General features: G+C 46.6%; 2 protein-coding genes across 7 annotated transcripts in view; one reads left to right on the top strand and one right to left on the bottom strand.

Moving 5' to 3' along the window:
- The window catches only part of Cyth3 (cytohesin 3), a 94,427-nt gene extending 91,369 nt beyond the window's left edge, over nucleotides 1-3,058 (top strand). For all 4 annotated transcript variants that reach the window (XM_006982651.4, XM_076561332.1, XM_076561333.1 and 1 more), the window contains exons 12-13: nucleotides 79-233; nucleotides 473-3,058. In XM_006982651.4, the coding sequence (XP_006982713.1) occupies nucleotides 79-233; nucleotides 473-545 (228 nt within the window). In that variant the 3' untranslated portion in view covers nucleotides 546-3,058. The remainder of the gene's footprint in view (nucleotides 1-78; nucleotides 234-472) is intronic.
- Nucleotides 3,059-4,691: 1,633 nt separating this feature from the next.
- Nucleotides 4,692-18,715, bottom strand: part of Usp42 (ubiquitin specific peptidase 42) — a 120,935-nt gene continuing 106,911 nt past the window's right edge. For all 3 annotated transcript variants that reach the window (XM_076561329.1, XM_076561330.1, XM_076561331.1), the window contains 14 exons: nucleotides 17,548-17,658; nucleotides 16,707-16,809; nucleotides 15,891-15,958; nucleotides 15,238-15,308; nucleotides 14,245-14,327; nucleotides 13,543-13,654; nucleotides 13,025-13,165; nucleotides 12,759-12,859; nucleotides 11,077-11,230; nucleotides 9,886-10,614; nucleotides 9,689-9,783; nucleotides 7,314-8,777; nucleotides 6,149-6,450; nucleotides 4,692-4,728 (listed from right to left, as the gene is read on the bottom strand). In XM_076561329.1, coding sequence (XP_076417444.1) covers nucleotides 4,721-4,728; nucleotides 6,149-6,450; nucleotides 7,314-8,777; nucleotides 9,689-9,783; nucleotides 9,886-10,614; nucleotides 11,077-11,230; nucleotides 12,759-12,859; nucleotides 13,025-13,165; nucleotides 13,543-13,654; nucleotides 14,245-14,327; nucleotides 15,238-15,308; nucleotides 15,891-15,958; nucleotides 16,707-16,809; nucleotides 17,548-17,658 — 3,542 coding nt within the window. In that variant the 3' untranslated portion in view covers nucleotides 4,692-4,720. The remainder of the gene's footprint in view (nucleotides 4,729-6,148; nucleotides 6,451-7,313; nucleotides 8,778-9,688; nucleotides 9,784-9,885; nucleotides 10,615-11,076; nucleotides 11,231-12,758; nucleotides 12,860-13,024; nucleotides 13,166-13,542; nucleotides 13,655-14,244; nucleotides 14,328-15,237; nucleotides 15,309-15,890; nucleotides 15,959-16,706; nucleotides 16,810-17,547; nucleotides 17,659-18,715) is intronic.

Below are 18,715 nucleotides of genomic sequence, written 5' to 3'. Positions count from 1 at the left end.
GCCTGCACCTTTCCACTCCAGATCTTTGCAGCCTCCCTTTCCTCCCTGCCCCTGTGACGGCTCTCTTCTCTCTACCAGAACTGCTTTGAGCTGTACAACCCCAGTCACAAAGGGCAGGTCATCAAAGCCTGCAAGACAGAGGCAGATGGCCGTGTGGTGGAGGGGAACCATGTTGTATACCGGATCTCCGCCCCTAGCCCCGAGGAGAAGGAGGAGTGGATGAAGTCCATCAAGTGAGTGAGGACAGCCAGGCTGCTCAGTCCCGTGGGAAGCAGGAGTGTTGTGTGCACATATGTGCATGTCGGAAACCTGTCCTCAGTGTGTCAGGATTGACCTTTGTCAGAAACTCAGATTAGCCTGGTCACCCCAGACCTACACCTGCTGCTTGTTTTGTGTGTGCTTGTCGGGTGGTGGGCCTGGGCATCCAGGCCTTGCTGCATTCACAACCCACTTTTCTTCCTTTCTTCCCCAGAGCAAGCATCAGTAGGGACCCATTCTATGACATGTTGGCCACAAGGAAAAGGAGGATTGCCAATAAGAAATAGGTAAATGCCGAGACCCAGACGCCACAGCAGATGCACCGGCTGCTCACAGGCAGCAGGACGAGGCCAGTGTGCTGCCCACGGGTCCTCCAGAACAGCTAGCCAAGGCCTGAGCCCTCAAAGCCTTGTGCTGTCCTCGGGGATGTTGGTCAGCTGTGAGTGTTTCCTTCCTGCTACTGTCCTGGCGTTGACCTTTGGGGACCCTTGTCAAAACAGCACCTGGTGACACAGCCTCAGGACCTGCACAGCCCACAGGGGACTCCTTTTCTGGAGCCAGAGCCTCATCCACACCATGCCGCCACACCTGCTCTTTCGGGCAGCACTAGCTGTTCTAGAAGTCGCTGTTTTATATCAAAATGGGAAAGGAAAACCTACCATTTTTTTATCCAGAATTTTTCTCAGATATATAGGATTATAGCTTTTATATGCCTTTTTATATTCTGAAAATTATAATGAAAGATACTTAATTTCTAACAGTAGTATTTTTAGAATGGCAGCTATAAACTTAACTCCTGGACACACGTATATACTGTGCACTGAAAACAGTCTATATATGCAGCCCCCAAGCTTGAGTGGAAGCAGCTGGGGCCTGATGTGTCAGGTAGGGCACAGGCAGCCACTCTGGGTGATGAGGCACTGGGGTAACCGTGAAGACCAGGATGCTTGAGAGACTCCAGGTGTGGCTAACTGCCACCTCCCTCCTGTACTCCCGTAGAGATGAATCACTAAAATATGGTTGTGGCTCGGGATGTTTAGCCTGTCAGTGTCGAGCCTGGGAGAGTCCTTTCCCTGGAAACAGGCTGTTGACGTGTTCACCACACGGAACTGTCGTCTGACCTTCACACATGACAGTTCCATGTGGTCCACCTGCACATGGCTTGTGTTGGCTTCGGTACTTTTGTTGCTTGCTGTTTCAAGCTTTTGGTTAAGTGCTGCTCACTGACATAGTACTTAGAGCCGATATTTTGATGTAGTGACGAGGCATAAGCAGCCATACTATCCTCTGGTAGTGCCAGTTCTCCAACATTTTCCCCTTCTGAGGAGAGGGAGAAGCTGAAGGTGCCACTTAGGGGAACCTATGGCAATAGAACCCTATATATACCAGGGTGTGATTTCAGGGTACTGTGTGCGTGGGCTGAGACAGGGACAGGGTGAGGTGGTAGGGCCTTTTCTGGTGCACTTCTGGGGAAGCCCATTCATAATTTGGAGGACCCTGTTGAGGCTGCATGTGGCTTGTTTGGAAAATGGCCTTCTCTGCCAAAGTGCTTGCCTGCTCTGTCTGCACAGACACACCTGGAGCTTGCATCCCGAGGGTCCTTGAAAACCTTCAACCAAATGCACTTAGACATGACTTTCTGTGGGCTGTCTTGAGGCTCTTTGCCTCAGAGGTAGCTGTCACATAAGATTTTGGGGATGGTGCTCAAGGCCAAAACTCCCTCCTGTACCAGACTGATCACTTTTTGGTTTATTCCCATGCTTCTAGGCTTTTACTTTTACTAATACCTCAAACCTGAAACCTTTGTTTGAGCTGCCTGGCTGGTGTGTATGCAGCTTGGCTTCCAGTCTTCCATGATCCCTACCCCACAGCCTTCACCACCTCAGACCAGAGCCTGCTGCTGATTGGGCACCTGTGTGTGTTGGGGGGGCAGGAGGTGGGGAACTGACATGCCTCCCGTCAGGACTCTGGTGAATCTGCCTTCTCATGTCCAACCCAGGTATGGTCCTGGGAATACAGCGCTCTTTGTTGGATGTTGAGGATGTTAAGCATGAGGCCACCTCATGGTGTCTTTAATGCCATAGTCATCTTTGGGAGGGGACTTTGCCTTATGGCTGTTGGTTGGCTGATGGCCGTTGGTGCTAAGAATCCTAAGTTACTGGCTCTCAGAGTATCTACATGGAGTCACCTAACTCAGGTTATGTTGTGACAGTATTAACCCCAAGGGCATCTGGCCACTTCCAGGGCTTGCAAAGGCTCGGTCATACTCACGCCCTTTGTCTGCACTTATCATCGAAGCATTAAGCCCTACTCTGGCCAAAGACAGTTTCCTGTCCTGCTGGGCCCTGGTGTCATTTTCAGGTGTAGGTAGACTGGCCCTGGAGGTGTCAGAACACTTGAGTGACGTGGTCCCACTGTCTACCTAGGGGCTGTTGGAGATGCAGCAGCTCTGTGCTTCATGTCATACTGATTTTCAGAGCTACAGATGTGCTTTGCTGACAAGTTAGGTCTGTTACAGACCAGAAACCACAAGTGATTTCTTTCTTTTTATCTTAGAAAACATTTCTATTTACAATAAATAGTATGTAAATAATGTACATATGTATTAATTTCTGCAGTGTTTGTTATACAATGTACATACTCCCACAACCTGCATGAAGAAATATCCTATTACTGTTGATATCAGAACTTCTGGCTATTTTATTGCAAAGCAAACAGCTAGTAAAATGGAGGGCTTACAGCTGTCAGAACTGTTGCAAATACTGTGTTCCCTAAATAAAAACATACTGCTAAGACACAACTGCCTCAGACTCAATTCTTTAAAACAGACATGGCTGTGAGTTTATGGAGAACAGAGTAAAATTGAGCCAGAGTCGTTCAATTTGCTGCCATTTATATACTATATAAATTTTACATGCCGTATATACAGTGGGGCAAGTGCTTTTTTAATCTTAAAAAAACAAAGATCAACTTTAGACATCTCTGAACAACACAAACTGTATAAACCATACAGATTATTCAGATACACACTGTATTAAATACAGTCTTTTCCCCACTCCCGTCTCCTGATGCAGGACCAGTGAATTATAAGTGTATCACAGTTTGATAGCATATCCATATTAAAAATAAAATCACAGTATGATTTTTGTCTGTAACTAGAAACTTGAAGGGATCAAGCTGACGACTCAGACTCCAATATCATATTGTCGAGACAAGACACAGTATAAAAAGTGTTAGGTAATAAAAACATACTGTAGGCTTTACAAATAATGTCTGGATTATACATTCATAATGCAAATACTCATCATAACTGGTAAATTGATTGGAATAGTTCCACAAAGTTCAAAAACAGAACTTGTCTATAAAATACATCTTCAAATCTTGAATACAACTAAAATGTGAAGCAAATTAGTTTCTAGTATCAGACATTGCAGAGGAAGCCCTCGAAGGTCTAGTTGAGAGCTTGGGTCTTTAAATTAAATAGACGCACTGTGGGTTTGTCCTTTTGAAGTCCATGGTTCCCAGCTGGCCGTGCACCAGATGTCTAGCTTGGAGGAACATTACATGAAATACAAGTAGTCAACCTGAGTCTGTAGTTAAGCAGCATCTGAGATGGTCTATTCCAGGGCATTATTTTCAGTGTGGTTTTTATGTACACGGTAATTTACAATGTTCAGCAGTGTACAAAGTATCCGTTTGGAATAAGGGCAATTAAGAAAAAGTAAAAACTAAAAAAAAACAAAAAAAAACAAACAAACTTAAAAAAAAAGTTGTCCATGGTAAAGTCTGTACAGTATTTACTAAAGAAGCACCACGCAGTTTGGACAAAGTTATTTTCTATGTTTATAATTTAAGCTGGGTTGGGGATGGCTTCTGTTGAAAATGTTGAATCTGAAAGAAAAGAAAGAGGTGCAAGCATTAGCTGAAGGGAGGCTGATGATGCCCCAAGGGCTTTGAAAAGTTCCTAAAGTGAGTTCCTTCCTGAACTGTAGTTGGGAAGCCAGGGAGGCGCCATCTGCTGGGCCCCACAGCTGCTAATCGCCTCAGATTCCACTTTCACTAATTAGCCGCAAATTGAGCTTCTGTAGCAGCTCATTTTAAAGCCCTCTTTGCAGACTGGACTGACAGACATAGTCCTTTTTGCTTCACCAAGTGTGGGCTATGCGTTCCTGTATCTCAGGGCCATATAATAAAACACCAGCGTTAGGACCCCCCGGACATGGCCCTGACCCGTGTGGTTCCTCTCTGCTCTCAGATACTTAACCCCACTTCTCAGCACAACTTCCATGTCTGGACACGCTAGCTAGTGGCTGAGTGTATGCTGGAGACGCAGACCCCAGGACTCCAGTCTTTTCTTCAGAATAAACCCAACTATATCCACTCAGCACTTCTACAAATGACCAAAAGAGAGACAGGAGAATGGCTTACCGTAATTTTTGTTTTTTGTTATGAGGCCAAGGCTTTAATCACCTGGAAGGTAAAGTGAGGAAACAATTTAATGTGTGTATAGCTGAGGACTGACTACAATCAGTTCCTGCAGTTCGATGTCAGCTGCTGAAAAATCACTCCTACAGGATGAGCAAGCAGACACTGGCTGGCAGTGCTTCAAAGAACACCAAGAGAGGATGCTCTAGAGCCACGCCCCAGGACCAGGTCTCTGCCCCAGCATACTGCTGTACATTCTAATGTGACGGATAGATTTCAGCCCAAAGAAATGAGCTGAGAGTCCTACAGAGAGCTGTAGGAAGAACTGAAGTTTGTAAGAAAGGGCCAGTGGTCACAGCAGAGGTGTGGGTGCAGAGGCATTAGCTGCAAACCACCCACCAGTTTGGGGTAGCCTGATGCAGTGTATGGGTGGACTGCTAAAAAGCCAAAGGTTCCACTCAGGGTCACTAACACATCTCTGTAGTAACACACGTGCCTTTTATTCGTGACCATAATCTTCGGGTGTCTGGGGGCAGAATTGACAAGCTTTTTATATCAAGGACCAGATGATGAAAACCTTTTCAATGGGACAGGCCATGTCTTAGCTCTACTGCGTGGCACCAAAACAGTACAACACAAAACACGAGCTTCAGCCAGTCTACTGATTTCACAGTGTCTCACTTGAACAAATGCCACTAAGTACTTTCAAGTGTTAGAGCCGTTCTGAACTGCAGGTTAAGCTGTAACCCCAGGGCTACACTTTGCCAGCCTCTGCTCTGGCCCTACTGACATTCATATCCTGTACAGTTTTTACAAGCCAAATGCTCCCATTTAGAGGAAAAGCGCATTAGAAACAGGGTAGGAAGAGAAAGGGGCAGCCAAGCACACTGGCACTGGTCTGTAATCCTAGCACTCAGGAGGATGAGGGGGGATTGTGAGTTCCGGGCTAGCCTGGACCCATCATTTAGGGAGAAGAGATCCAGTAAAAACACCTCAGAAACCAGCAGCCTGGAGGATGCCAGAGCCCCACATTATAGATAAATCTCTAGAAACCACACTACTGAGTTATGGCTTAGGAACTGGGGTATGCTAGGGCCTTTAGGGACTCAGAAGTTAACACAATACACACACACACACACAGATGTACATGTGAGTGCACACAAATATACACACAGGCACAGAATACCTGAAGAGCCAAAGTTCTGTGTGACACACATAGGCGCTCTGAGTTCCAGGGGTCTGAGCACACAGGTATGCCCGGCCCAGCTCCATGCAACTCAGGCCTTCAACAGAGGTCACACCCAGCCAGAGGTCAAACCACACCTCTGCTCCTCGGGAGGGTCTTGTTTTGGGGCATCCTGAGTCCACTCTTACACCCTTCTGTGCCCCTTACATTTCTGTGTTCATGACCTTTCCCAAAACTCGTTACTCAAAGAGCTGTGTCCGTAATTCCCCATCTTCTTACCCTGGCCATACTCTGACAGATGACATCTGTCAGGCCGGCTTTCCATCCTTAAATGCTTGGTTTTCTCCCGGAGAGAGCCACTGTCTTCCACAGGCAGGCCATCAGCCAGCAGAAAGGTGCCTTCCGTTCTCCGGAAATGGCCGACAGCCTCATAGCTTGAAGACTTCGGTAAATGCATCTCAACATCTTTCATCAAGTCCTCTGACTTCCTCGAATGTCTTTTCTTTTTCTTCTTTTTCTTCCGGTGTCTATGGAGGTCAGTGTCAGAGTATGCTCCCAAAAAGTCGGATTCTTGCTGGTGCCTACAGAAGAAGCAGGCAGAGTTCAGCACCAAGGAACACTGCAGTCCTGGGACTCCACCCCCGGGACAGTGGCTGTGCACCTGTGGGCAAATTTCTCCTGCCAACGTGTTGTTTCCTTTCACGGAAACAAGTTTAAGCCCAAGGTCTTCAACTACAACACCACAGTCCACAGCACTGCTTTGCCTTAGCCAGGCTTGGCACATTCTGCCACATGTCCAGGACAGGATAGAAGGCAGCCGTGACCTGCTGCCTGTTTACAGATAGCTATGGCAATCTTCCCCAGTTTTAATGTTAAGTGATGTCAGCTAAAAGATACAGGAATTGCATTCATGCTCACAATTCAGACATCAATTAAGACTGTCACCAACAGTTAAGCTCCTAAGTGATGCAAAACCAATCAGGTGCGGTGACAGCCCATAAATCCCAGCACTGGGGATACTAAGGCAGGGGATCTAAGTTGGAGGCCAGCTTGGGCCTCAAAAAGATACAAAAACATTTAGACTTCAAAATGAGAAATGGTGGCCTACAAAGGAGACAAAAGCCAAAGAAAGAAATCGGTGTGTCCTAAACTCACTCCTCCAAGTGGGCAAGCAGGCAGCAGAGGAGAAAATACAACAGATACACAAATATGATGACGTACGTCAGGCCAGAGAGAGTTGTTAGGGACCAACAATTTAAAAGCTGTGTGAACTTTAGAGATGGGTAAAATAATCAAACCTCAGTGAACTCCAGTGATTAAAAAAAAAAAACAAACTGGTGGAGCAAGACCCAACCCTCTGGCTTGGTGTTATCAGGACAGAGCTGGCCAGGCAAGTGCTCTGGCCGCTCCAAGCCCAGCCACTAGACCCCTCTCCAGGTCTCACCTGCCGTCTCGATCCCGATGTTTATCTTTGGACTTCTTTTTCTTTTTAGATTTTTTGTGCTTCTTCACCCTTGGCTCTTCCAAAGTGTCCTTCTCCAGATTTTTGTGGGCTTTTTTTTCTAGGCGGCTGTCAACATTTTCTAGAGTCTCATACCTCCGTTTCCTCGACTTGACACTTTCGTGTTCATGAAAGCGCTCAGGGAGGCTGTGGCTGCTTTCCTGCATGTCCAGAACAGCCTTCTCCTGGGGATGCCTCTCGAGGGGCAGGGCAAGGCCAGGGGCTTCTCGAGGGCTGTGGAAGTGGGGCCGTTCCTTCCCCCGGGGTTGCGGCTCCCAGCCCTTACGGCCCCAGTAGCTGTCTTTGTGTGGACGCCCAGGCTGGGCAGTGCGTTCATGTTCACGACCACGCAGAGGCCGCCACTCTCGGGCCGTGTACGGGGTGTACCTGTCGTGGTAATACCTGCATTTGTCCCACCGCATCTTGTCTGGGTAGAATCTCTCCCTGACCCAGGCATGCTCGTTTTCCAAATGGTGGTACCGGCTCCAGTCCTGCTCTGGGCCGTTCCTCACCCGTGAGTGGTGGTGGCTGTATCTGCTCAGGGAGCGGCGCTCAGGGCTGGCTCGGTCGCCATGGCCCGGGTGCTGGCCCCCATTGCAGTGTGGGTTGGCAGGGCGGCGCTCCTGCGTGGGCCGCTCTCGACTGTGGCAGCGCCGCTTCTTGTGGTGGTGGTCCTCCGCCCGGGCCCTGCCGTCCCTCGCGTGCTCCCCACTAGAAGAACGCTCTCTCCGGCTTCGGTAGTGTCCTCGGTCCACTTTCCGGAGGCTGCTCATCTTCTCCTTGGCTGGGGAAGGTTCTTGAACTTTGGGTCCCACCTTGCTTCCATCACCTCTGTCCCCAGTCACCTGCTCGGCAGCCCCTTCACAAGAGCTGGTGGTCCTGTCAGGCTGAGGGGGCACTGTGTCTGCAGAGATCCCTGAGCTTCTGGAAGAGTCTTCCGCCTCCTCGGATCCCTCTGTGCTGAGGTAAAGGAAGAGTTTCTGCTCACCCCCATCGCCTGTGAGTACTGAGGGAGCCGGGCTCAGCCTCTCCACTGCTTCAGCCACGGTGGAGTCCTGCGGGTTCTCAGCTATCTCCCCTTTCACTGCTTGGGTTGGCTGGCTCGGGCTGGTAGTCAAGTCATCAGGGTCACACAATTCGGGCGGTGGGCCATCCCCCAAGGTAGTACCGGTGGTGTTACAAAGAGCAGTGATGGAGGGCAGAGCTTCCACAGGGTTAGCTGAAACAACAATCGAGGAGTCTTCTTTGGTACAGTCGATGGTAGGTTCCAGGGGTGACATGGTCGTAGGGGTCTTCATGCTCCCATTGGTGACTGCCTCCGGTGTCTCAAAGGGACCAGTCTCATCACTGATGGGCTCCAGCTGTGAAACAGGGTCTTTCGGGGGGCTTTCCCTTGTTGTAGTCCAACTACAGCCCCATCAAAACAAAGAAACAAAAAAGCGACAGTTAGACTGACTGCCACACAGGGCTGACTGCCAGCCAGCTCTACTCAACAGCCTGTACTTTAAGCAGATCTGATGAAATGCAGTAGGAAGCTTATCATTCCTGGAAACCAAGTTTTTTCTTTTCCCTCATTAAGTATAAAAGAAATATGCATCAGGACTACTTCCTGCTTTCACAATTCTGCAGTTCTAGACACTCCACACCTTCAGCTAAGTATCTAACTCATCTGAAGAGCTAAATGTAGCCAGGAATGGTGGCTACACTTATTTGTAAGCCCATTTGGGAAACTGGGCAAGAATTTGAAGGCAGCCTGATCTACATAGTAAGTTCCAGGCCTGGACTACACAGTGAGGCCCTGTCTCAAGATCTAGGGGCTAAGGGTGTGGTGCAGTTGGTAGTCCACCAGCATGCACAAACCCTGGGTTCTGCCCTCAGCACTGCGTAGAGCAGGTGTGATGGTGCACACCTGACAACCCAGCCCTTAGGAAGAGGAGGGGGGGGAGGAGGGGGAAGAGGGGGAGGAGGGGGAGGCAGCGGTGGCAGGAGGATTGAGAATTCAAGGCCATTTTCAGCTACATAGGGGACTGGATGTCAGTCTCAACAACATGAGTCCCCGTCTCAAAAACAAAACCAGTGTTTCCAGGAATACCAACCACTACACCTGCAAGAGGGCGTGCAGGAGGAAATGTCAGCTGAACCCATCAGGGGGACGTGACTGCTGGCTTCCTAGGCTGGTATTTACTCTAAAAGGTAAGCTAACGAGACCCCCAGATGATCATACCAGTCTTCCACTATCTGGTGTGCTCAGGCACACTGTGTGCTCACTCACACTGTGTGCTCACTCACACTGGCACACTCACTGACATGACTCCTACCTCTCTTCACCCAGTGGGCCCTTTGCCTGGTTTGTAAGCTTGAAGGTCTCAAGGATTCTGTCTTCGGGAACAGACTGTAAAGGAGCAGGGGTCACCTACAATGAAACAAAGTACTTCAGCTCCAGTGGCCAGCTCCAGCCTAATGACACCCAGCTAAGTGAGCTATGAGATTTGAGACCTCCCTCCCTGCTGCTTACCTTTCCAGGAAGACCGTTAAGTTTGGAAAAGAGGTTTTCTGTGTGTAGGTCGGGCTGGACCTGGCAGCTGGTACTGTCAAAGGCCAGGCCGTTTTCTCTCAGGTCGCTGTCTGCGCTATTAGCACCATTTAACGTGACGGGTTCTTGAAGCTCGTGAGGTGAAGCCTCACCGTCCTCGTCTTCAGCTTCTGGCCTGGCACAGGGAGTGCTGGCCATCAGGTCTACACCATTCTCCTTGGCCAGGCCCTTGGACTCCTCATCAGACTCTTCTGAGGACTCAGCCCCGTAGGGGACCAGCACGCTGGAGCTCACCTTAGCCTTGCCGTTCACCATGGGCTTAGAACAGGATTCACTAGGGGAAACTGATTTTGCTACTTTATTAGACACGGACGTCACGGGTGCGTTCGAGGTAGACTGTATTGCAGAGGAGTTAGTGACGGTGGAGGAAGGGGCTGCCTTGCTAGGGGCCTCCAGAGAAGGGCCGTGGAGGTTGTTATTCAGCTGTGCCTGACCCTGGCGAACAGGCAACTTGTTGTGAATACTGATGGTAATTTTTTGTTTCTTGGGGTGCTCTGGAATAACGGAGGGCCTGCTGACAGACCAGCTTTGCACAGAAGTCGAAGCATTAACAGGACTCGCCCTATTGACGCTGGTGTTTCCGTTAGGGCTTGACATGGAGCTACTTGGCGTATCTTTCACCGGTGAGGTGCCATTCAAGTGTGGAGTATTCTATAAGGAGGAACCAAACAGTTGGGTCAGGACTCTAGACACAGAGTACACAATGGTTAGGGCCCTTCTCATTTTGGTTTTGGTAATTGACAAGCTTGACCTATGCGGAAATACTGTTCAATTCTGTTATCTGTTTACAAGCAAACTCCTTCCGCACTGCCACACTCCTAAGATGACCCACAGACATGAACAAAGTGTTCCTGAAAGAGTTTTACTTCCCTGAGTCCAACTTTAATTAAGACCCAAATACCTAGCCCACAAGAAGCGTGGGCGTGCACAGTAAGAGGGGCCTTCCACACACTCCCTAAGCAGCCACTGGATCACTACTCCCCCATCCTGGAGCCTTTTATGGAATCAAGGGCTACAGTGACCTCAGGCAGCAAGGTCAGCAGATGAGGCAACTCCTGCAGTGATACCAGGTTTGGGATTCAAGCAGAAATGCATTCCCGACTGAAGCGTTACCTTCATGACATGGGAAGGCAGCTGGGGTCCAATAAACCCTGGTGCCGCCTGCTTGTTGTTGACGACCCGCTGACTGATTCCTGGGCGGGGAGAGGACTGGCCAGGACTATGGGTAGGATGAGTGGGTTCCCCTCCATTCTTCACATCATGTGACCTGAGGACAAAGAATGAAATAGCTTACTTATATGAGGAAGGACATCTCCCTAGAAGATTTATTTACAAACCCAACAGTACTCAGCCTGTCAGACAGAAATGGGAAATGGAGCTTCCATGTCTCATGGACAGAGCTACACATAGCACCTCCATTATGCTGTCAGTGCTGGGTGCTGAGGCAGGACACAATGAACTGATTCAATGAGCGCCCCCCCCCCCCCAAGACACATTACATGGCCCTGGCTACCTGACCTCAAACATACAGAGATCCACTGGCCTCTGCCTCTTGGGATTAAAGGTGTGCACCACCACACCCAGCACCAACTGGGTCAAGAAATGTTGGTTTCAGTTTGGATTTTTTGTTATCGTTAGTTTTTGTCTTTTTGCTATTGTTTTGGAGACATGGTCTCATTCTAAAGCTCTGGATGGCTTGGAACTCACTTGTGTAGTTTTGGCTGGCCTCAAACTTGGGGCAATTCTCCTGCCCGAGTCTGAGCACTGGGATTACAAGCATGAGCCTCCATGCCTGGCTCTTAATTATGTTTTAAACTGTATTATTTTGATAGTTCTGCTCTCTAAAAAACTATTTTTCTGTTTATGTTTTCAATTATAAATATACACCATCAGAGAAATGTTTTAAACTGTATTATTTTGATAGTTCTGCTCTCTAAAAAACTATTTTTCTGTTTATGTTTTCAATTATAAATATACACCATCAGAGAAAATCTGTAATATCATCTGTCAATGACTCTACATCTCCCCTTCTGATTCAGATTATCTCCCAGGCTTTTTGCCCATACCGCTCTTCTCAGTACCTGCATTTAATATTTCAAACTGTTTCCCCTCCATATACATTCAGCACCTTCCCAGAGCATTGAAAAATTATAAAAAAGGCTTTATGAAAATCACTCTCAGCAGAAAGATCAAGAAATCAAGGTCATTCTGCATTATACAGTGAAGTCCTGATCTCCCCCAACAAATTACTCTTAACACTGGTATAGTACCTCAACCTGTGGATATGATCATTCTGTCCTGGTTGAGCATCTGGGGATAGTCTTAACTTTCGGCTACTTGGGATACTTTGTGGGGCTGAGAATGTGCCGACAGAAGGCCTGGCTGGCGTGTTGGAGACCCTGGGTTCTACCCCAGGCACCTTACAAGGAAAGGAGACAACTTGGAGCCTGTATCAGATCTCTCCAAAGACAGCAGACAGAGTGGGCCCGAGTGCTGGCAGTGCCTGACTAGAGGCCTGTCTTCACGGTGGGGAGATTCTGGCTGAGAGGGGGCACAAGGGCACACAGCCCCCTTCCTTCCCATGGCCTCCTCGGGCTGCTGTCCCCTCCTTCTACGCTTGTCAGTGAGCAGGAAGCTAGAGCAAACTTACACTCAGAAAGACCTCATGCTCAGGCAGATGGCAATTCATCTTTACCTTGCTGTTTTTAAAAAGCAGCTCAAAATTAAGTATGTTGATGAGGGGGAAGAGAAACCAACACAACAGCAAAGCTGACAACTTGTGTTCCGGTCAATACCTGATGTAGAAGAGCACGTAAGCTTGCTGGTTAAGCACCGATCTAATGTCACTGGTGGACACGATGGAATCATTCATCTGATACCAGAGGCCATTGCTAGCCTGTCAAAGAAACCAGAGAGGCTGGATTGAGTCTGGTGTCAAGAACCACAGTCAAAAACCACCTAAGAAAAATAGACCATCACAGCTCACTGTAAAAGTCCCACTGTTGACCCCAGGAATCCAGTGCTGTCCCACAGCAGACTTACTAGCCACCCAGCAGCTTACCTTTATGTAGCAAAAGTAGTGGCCAGCATGACAGTTAAAACCAGTGTGTACCAGCACAGCATACAAAACATAAATAATTGGTTCCCCATTGGGCTGAGACATATAGGGCCGAATATCAAGGTACTCGGGATATTTCACATCCTAAAAATAAATGGGAAGAGTTAGGGCCGTCATTCTGAAGACACAGGTGGCCCATGTTCAGCTACAGGCATACACCTAAGGACGGTGCTTGAGGAAGGGACTTGCAGGACCTACAACCCTTGACCCCAGAAAGCCGATGCATGGAATAGAAGAGAGTTAAGGGTAATCCCATTGTTTTTATTTGCCATAAATAAGGAAGGATCCACACTGTGAATCTTCAACAAGATGTAACAGGGACGACTCTAGATGTCACTCGTGACTTATTTTAAGTGACTCAAGCATGTGTTATATCTTAGCCACTTTCATCATTCATTGGGAAGAAAAGGGGAAATTCAATGTACAGTGATGAAAAAAAAAATCACAAATCATGTATGTACCTTAGCAATTTTTCCACCAGTGAAGTTGGCAAAGCGCTTCAGTGAAATGGTGAGAACATTAGAGGACCTATGGATGGTGAATCTCTTTGAAGCTGGAACCATTTTTTTGCACCTTGAAACACACAGGAAGGAAAGGTTGGGACGCTTAGTATAGATACTTCAGTGTCTGTTTTTATTTTCCTAAAATACTCTTAAGTTAATATTTAAAAGAAACTAAATAAAAACAACAACAAAACATCTCAGTCAAAACAGTAAAATTAGAAATTCCAGGAGGGCTGGGGGTGTGGGTCGCCTAGTATGGACAAGGCCCCGGGTTCAATCCTCCATAACACCCACATACACAGAGTACTAATAATAATTAATAATGGAGGAATTGCCTAACAACATAAAAGATATGTAATCTGATTGTTCAGGAAGATTAACATTCAAAGGGCAGGCTGGGCCACATAAAAGACTCTGCCTTTAAAAAGACAATTCCAAACAATAACTGATAACTTGGGTTAGGATACAGCTCCATGGTAGGGAACTTGCCTAGCACATGTGAGACTCTGGACTCCACACCCAGTCCCCCAAGCAAAAAGAACAGAGAAAAAGACAACCACCCTAAAAAGCCCTTAAACCGAGTCAGTGTCTAACTTGAAACAACCCCAGGGAATCAAAGCCCCCCGCACCCCCCAGGGGGAACCTGTCCCCATGGCGTACTTGCTGCATTTGTAGGCGTTTTCTCCATCCAGCTGTTCCGGCTTCACGAACTGCTCTAATGCCTTGGTAACACTCTGAGCAGCCTAGGAAAGGGCATAAACATCATGTCACTTATGCACACTGCCAGGGGTTGAGATGAACAGACAAATGCACACACATATACTCCTACCCTTTGGGTAGAAAAGCAACAGGAAATGTTTATGTAATTTTTTATTACTGTTCATGATGTATCTACTTTTATACATCTACACAAGAAATTATGCCCTACTCCCACTTTAAAGACAAGCAGATTAAACAGAACAAAAGTAGATTGCAGTTTGACTTACACCAGCATAAAAATAAAACCAACAAGAACCAGGCATGTAAACTATGGAATATCTACTTTCTAGACCCACTATAAAATTGCCTAGAGAACAATACTTCCAAGCAGAATCAAATGAAAACAGCAGACAGGCTAAGGCATAATCATAAACCTATCTTCATAAACAGAAAGCAGTTTTGGGCTTGAGAGATGGTTCAAGGTTAAGAGTGCTTGCTGCTCTTCCAAAGACCCAGAGTTCAGTTCCCAGCACCCACAGGCTGCTGGCACCATCTATAACTCCAGCTCCAGGGGTCCAATGCCCCATTCTAGCCTCTGCTGGAATCCACACACACACAACACACACTCACAGATACACAGACATTGAAGTTTCTAAATCTTTTTTAAAAAGCAAGCAAGCTATTGTAGAGCAGTATAGATCACACCACTCAAGAATGATTCTGAGAAGCAGGTTTTGTACTTCTATACAGTATTTCTCCTTTGTTTAAATAAGCACAGAACTGCATCTGTAATCAGAAAAATAAAAGTTCCAAACAACAAAAAACAAGAGTGTGAAAAGTTCAATTAGCTAAAATTTCTAAGAACCACCACCATCTATGTTTGACTGATATGAACATTCATAAAAAGGCTACGAAAGGATGTTTAACTTCACCACCGTTAACTGCTAAGCTCACCTTAATCTCCAATGTTATGTCCAGATATGGATCAAAGGTATCTGAAACACCCTTGCAATTTAAACATTTAACTGAAATAAAAAAAAAAACAGAAACAGTAAGTTCTTGCCTTACCAACTACTGAAAGGACAGAATACATTTCAAAATAAAGAATGTAAAGGTATAACTTTTACTACAGTGAGCGAAAAGCCTGTAAGTAAATCCTACACACTGTGGGTAGAAGTGCCATCAACTTAGCCCCTATAAGCCACTGGCTGAAATATAAAGTTCTATAACCTCTAGATATCTTATGATCCAGAAATTAGAAGACTTCACCCTGCACAAGTGTTTGCACACAAGAAGGTATCTGATTATGAATGCTCTATAGTGCACAGATACTAATACCATCAAAACAGAAACCCATTTATTCCTCAACAGGAAATGAGACTGAATTCTGACTTCCAACTGGAAGCTTTCTAGCAGTAAGAGAAATATGAAGAGCTTATGCACAGTATGCTCCCAGTTTGTTTGTGCATAAGCACGTACCAGAAGAATATACTAGAAGCAGAGGTCTGGGCAGACCTGAAATCTACTTTTCATTATTACTCCACCCCTACTGTTCGCATTTTAAAACCCTAAGTGTGTGTTATGATGAACCTTCAAACAAAGTTTACCTCGAGATCTTAGGTAGCCTCCAAATATCTGGCAGACCAGGGTGGTAGCTTGGGTGTGTCTGTCTAATCTGAAAAACATCCAGATAGTGACATGAGAGAAGAGCTCGGCAAGTACTGTGGCCGGATTCTAAAAGCATCTGTTTATAAAGGAACAAGAATTCAAAGGAGAATCACAAACGATGATGACGTCAGAATGTGTGGCAGCTGGAGATTAGCCCACCGGGAGGACTTGGTAAGAGGAGGGAAGGACCTGTTAGGATGGAACTTGAGGCAGAGAACTGAGAAGATGCTCTCTGCAGAGCTGTGCTGCTTTCCTTGCTGAGGCCTAGCAAGGGGAGCTGAAAGCAGAGCACCTTCCTCTGCTCAGCATAATGGTCACTCAGACCCATCCTTGAGACGTGAGATAATGAGAGCACAGAGGGACATGTGCAGGTATCTGCAACCACAAAGGTGGGTTGTGACCTTTCATTCTAGTCTTCCTGGATCTGCATTTGGGTTTTAAAAAGCTACAGAACTGATACCCGAAGAGGGTGTCGGGGGGCAATTTCTGAGTCTGAAGTTGAAGAAGGAAAGCATCAGGCATGACTAAAGAGGAAAAGCAGCTAGATTCAGACCTGGAAACTAAACAGCAGCAAGACTGTTGCCCAGCATGTAGGATCAACAAATCCGAATGGGTACAGTAAGTCCATTTCCTTACAGTTCAGTCATTTTAAAAGACTGCAGATCAGGGGAAGGTACAGCAGACAGATCTTGTGCCTTCGAGGAGACAGGCTGAGAGCACGGCCTGACGAAGCAGCGCTGACTCTGCTCACTTACTTGTTGCTGCCATTTAAACAGGCTTTCTGCATGGCATCAACTGTGTACTGAAGAAATTCATGGGCGTCTTCTTGGTTTCCAAAACGGAAGTGTCTAGCTATACCTATAGGATTTGAAGAAAGACAAGGCCTTATTATTAGATACCCTGTGCCATGGTGACACCCTTAAAAGCTACACCTTGAACTATGTGCCTGGAAAAATCCCTGAATGACTTGGTTTTTGAGACTGAGTCTTATGGATCTCAGGTGGGCCTTAAACTCCCCATATAATTGAAGATGACCTTGAACTAATGATCCTCCTGACTTCAGTTTCTAAGTATTGGGATCCTAAGTATTTGCATACCACACCCAAATCACCTCTTATTTTCAACAGCTTTTTAGGCAAAGGGATAACCATATACCTAATTACCCAGCTAGAACCTTGAATGAGTTTTGTATTCATTTTTATTACAACTTGGCTAATTAAAATGATAAAAAGATATAGCACAAAAAGCACATTGATAAGCTGGGAGTGATGGCACATGCCTATGCTTTAGTACTTGGGATATGGAAATCAGGAGTTCAGAGCCATCCTTGGCTACATAAGCAAGTTCAAGGCTAGGCTGGGACCCTGTCTCAAAAAGCATGAAGTGTGTAAGAAAACTGCATACAAGCTCTGAACAGTGTTGTACACCTTCATCCTCGGCATTTGGGAGGATGATACAGGAGGAGTGCCATCAGTTTGGGGCTAGCCTGGGCTACAGCATGAGCCTTTATCTCAAAATACGAAAAGGAGGCAATGTGGATGATAACAAATAACTAGATATGGAATACTGACATGAGCTACTGCAGTTGAAACTTACGCCGCATTTCATTGATGACGAACATGGGCTTGATAACGTCCCCAGGGTTGCTGAGTGCCTGGGTAATGTGTGTTTGCATTATGCACATCATACAAAATCCTTCTGCGTGGCCTGCAAGATAAGAATCCAAATGGGCAAAATGTGACAGTATGCAACAGGAAGATAGACCGGAAATGAGGGCAGATGCCCAGGGTGCAGCAACAGTGCCAGCTCCCATGTGCATGCACTGAGCTTGCTACTATCATTAGTTTTCATTCATTACTCTAAGAGCCTGAGTGACAGGTCTACATGACTGTTTAAGGACAAGAGAAGAAATGTGCCCAAAGCCTGATCTCTATTCAGCAGCAGAAGTGCAAGACAAAGGCTCTGGCTGTCTGGTGGAAGAAGGCTGCTCTCTAAGCACAAACATGTGAACAACTACAGCAGCAGAGACCTGTGTGGCACAGAGGCAGACGCTTAGCGTGTGTGAGGCCAAGTTCCATCTCCAGGCAACACAAAAATCAACTAAAAAGGGATTACTGGCCCAAATAAAGACTAGGTAAAGAATTTCACATCACATTTATTGTGTTTGTATGTGTTTAGACACACATGCCAGGGTGTAAAGTGCAGAGGACAATTTGTGGGAGTCGGTTCTTTCCTTCCACAATAGGAGTCCCAGGTATTAAATTCGGGCCGTCAGGCCTGGTGGCAAGCAACCTGACCCTGAGTCATCCTGCCAGCTCAAGACTTCTTAACAGAACATTTTAGATATAACTGATAAAAAATAAAAAGTAATGAACACAAATTCTGACAATAAAAAATAAACTTTCCAAAATACACTGAGATGAAGAGACACCTGTCAGTGAGAACATTTAAAAGTCTCAATCTAACATTTCCAAAATAAAAAAAACCCCAAATTCAACAACTGTAAAACTAGCTCGTTTACAGATAAGCAGGATTTAAAAGGGTGAGAGGGAGCCAAAGACGTAAGCTCATGACAGACTGCTTGCCTAGCATGCATGAAGCCCTATACTCCATCCCCAGCACTTTATAAACAGGACATGGTGGTATACACCTGGAATCTCAGCACTCAGGAGGAGGCAGGAGGATCACAAGTTCAAGGACATCCTCTACTAGTAGTACAGCCCGTGTGGGCCTGCCTGGGCTAGGAGATCCTATCTCAAGAAAA

Source organism: Peromyscus maniculatus, chromosome 23 (genome assembly GCF_049852395.1).
Source record: "Peromyscus maniculatus bairdii isolate BWxNUB_F1_BW_parent chromosome 23, HU_Pman_BW_mat_3.1, whole genome shotgun sequence".
In the NCBI taxonomy this organism is placed as follows: Eukaryota; Metazoa; Chordata; class Mammalia; order Rodentia; family Cricetidae; genus Peromyscus; species Peromyscus maniculatus.
This window is presented reverse-complemented; position numbering and strand designations above follow the sequence as displayed.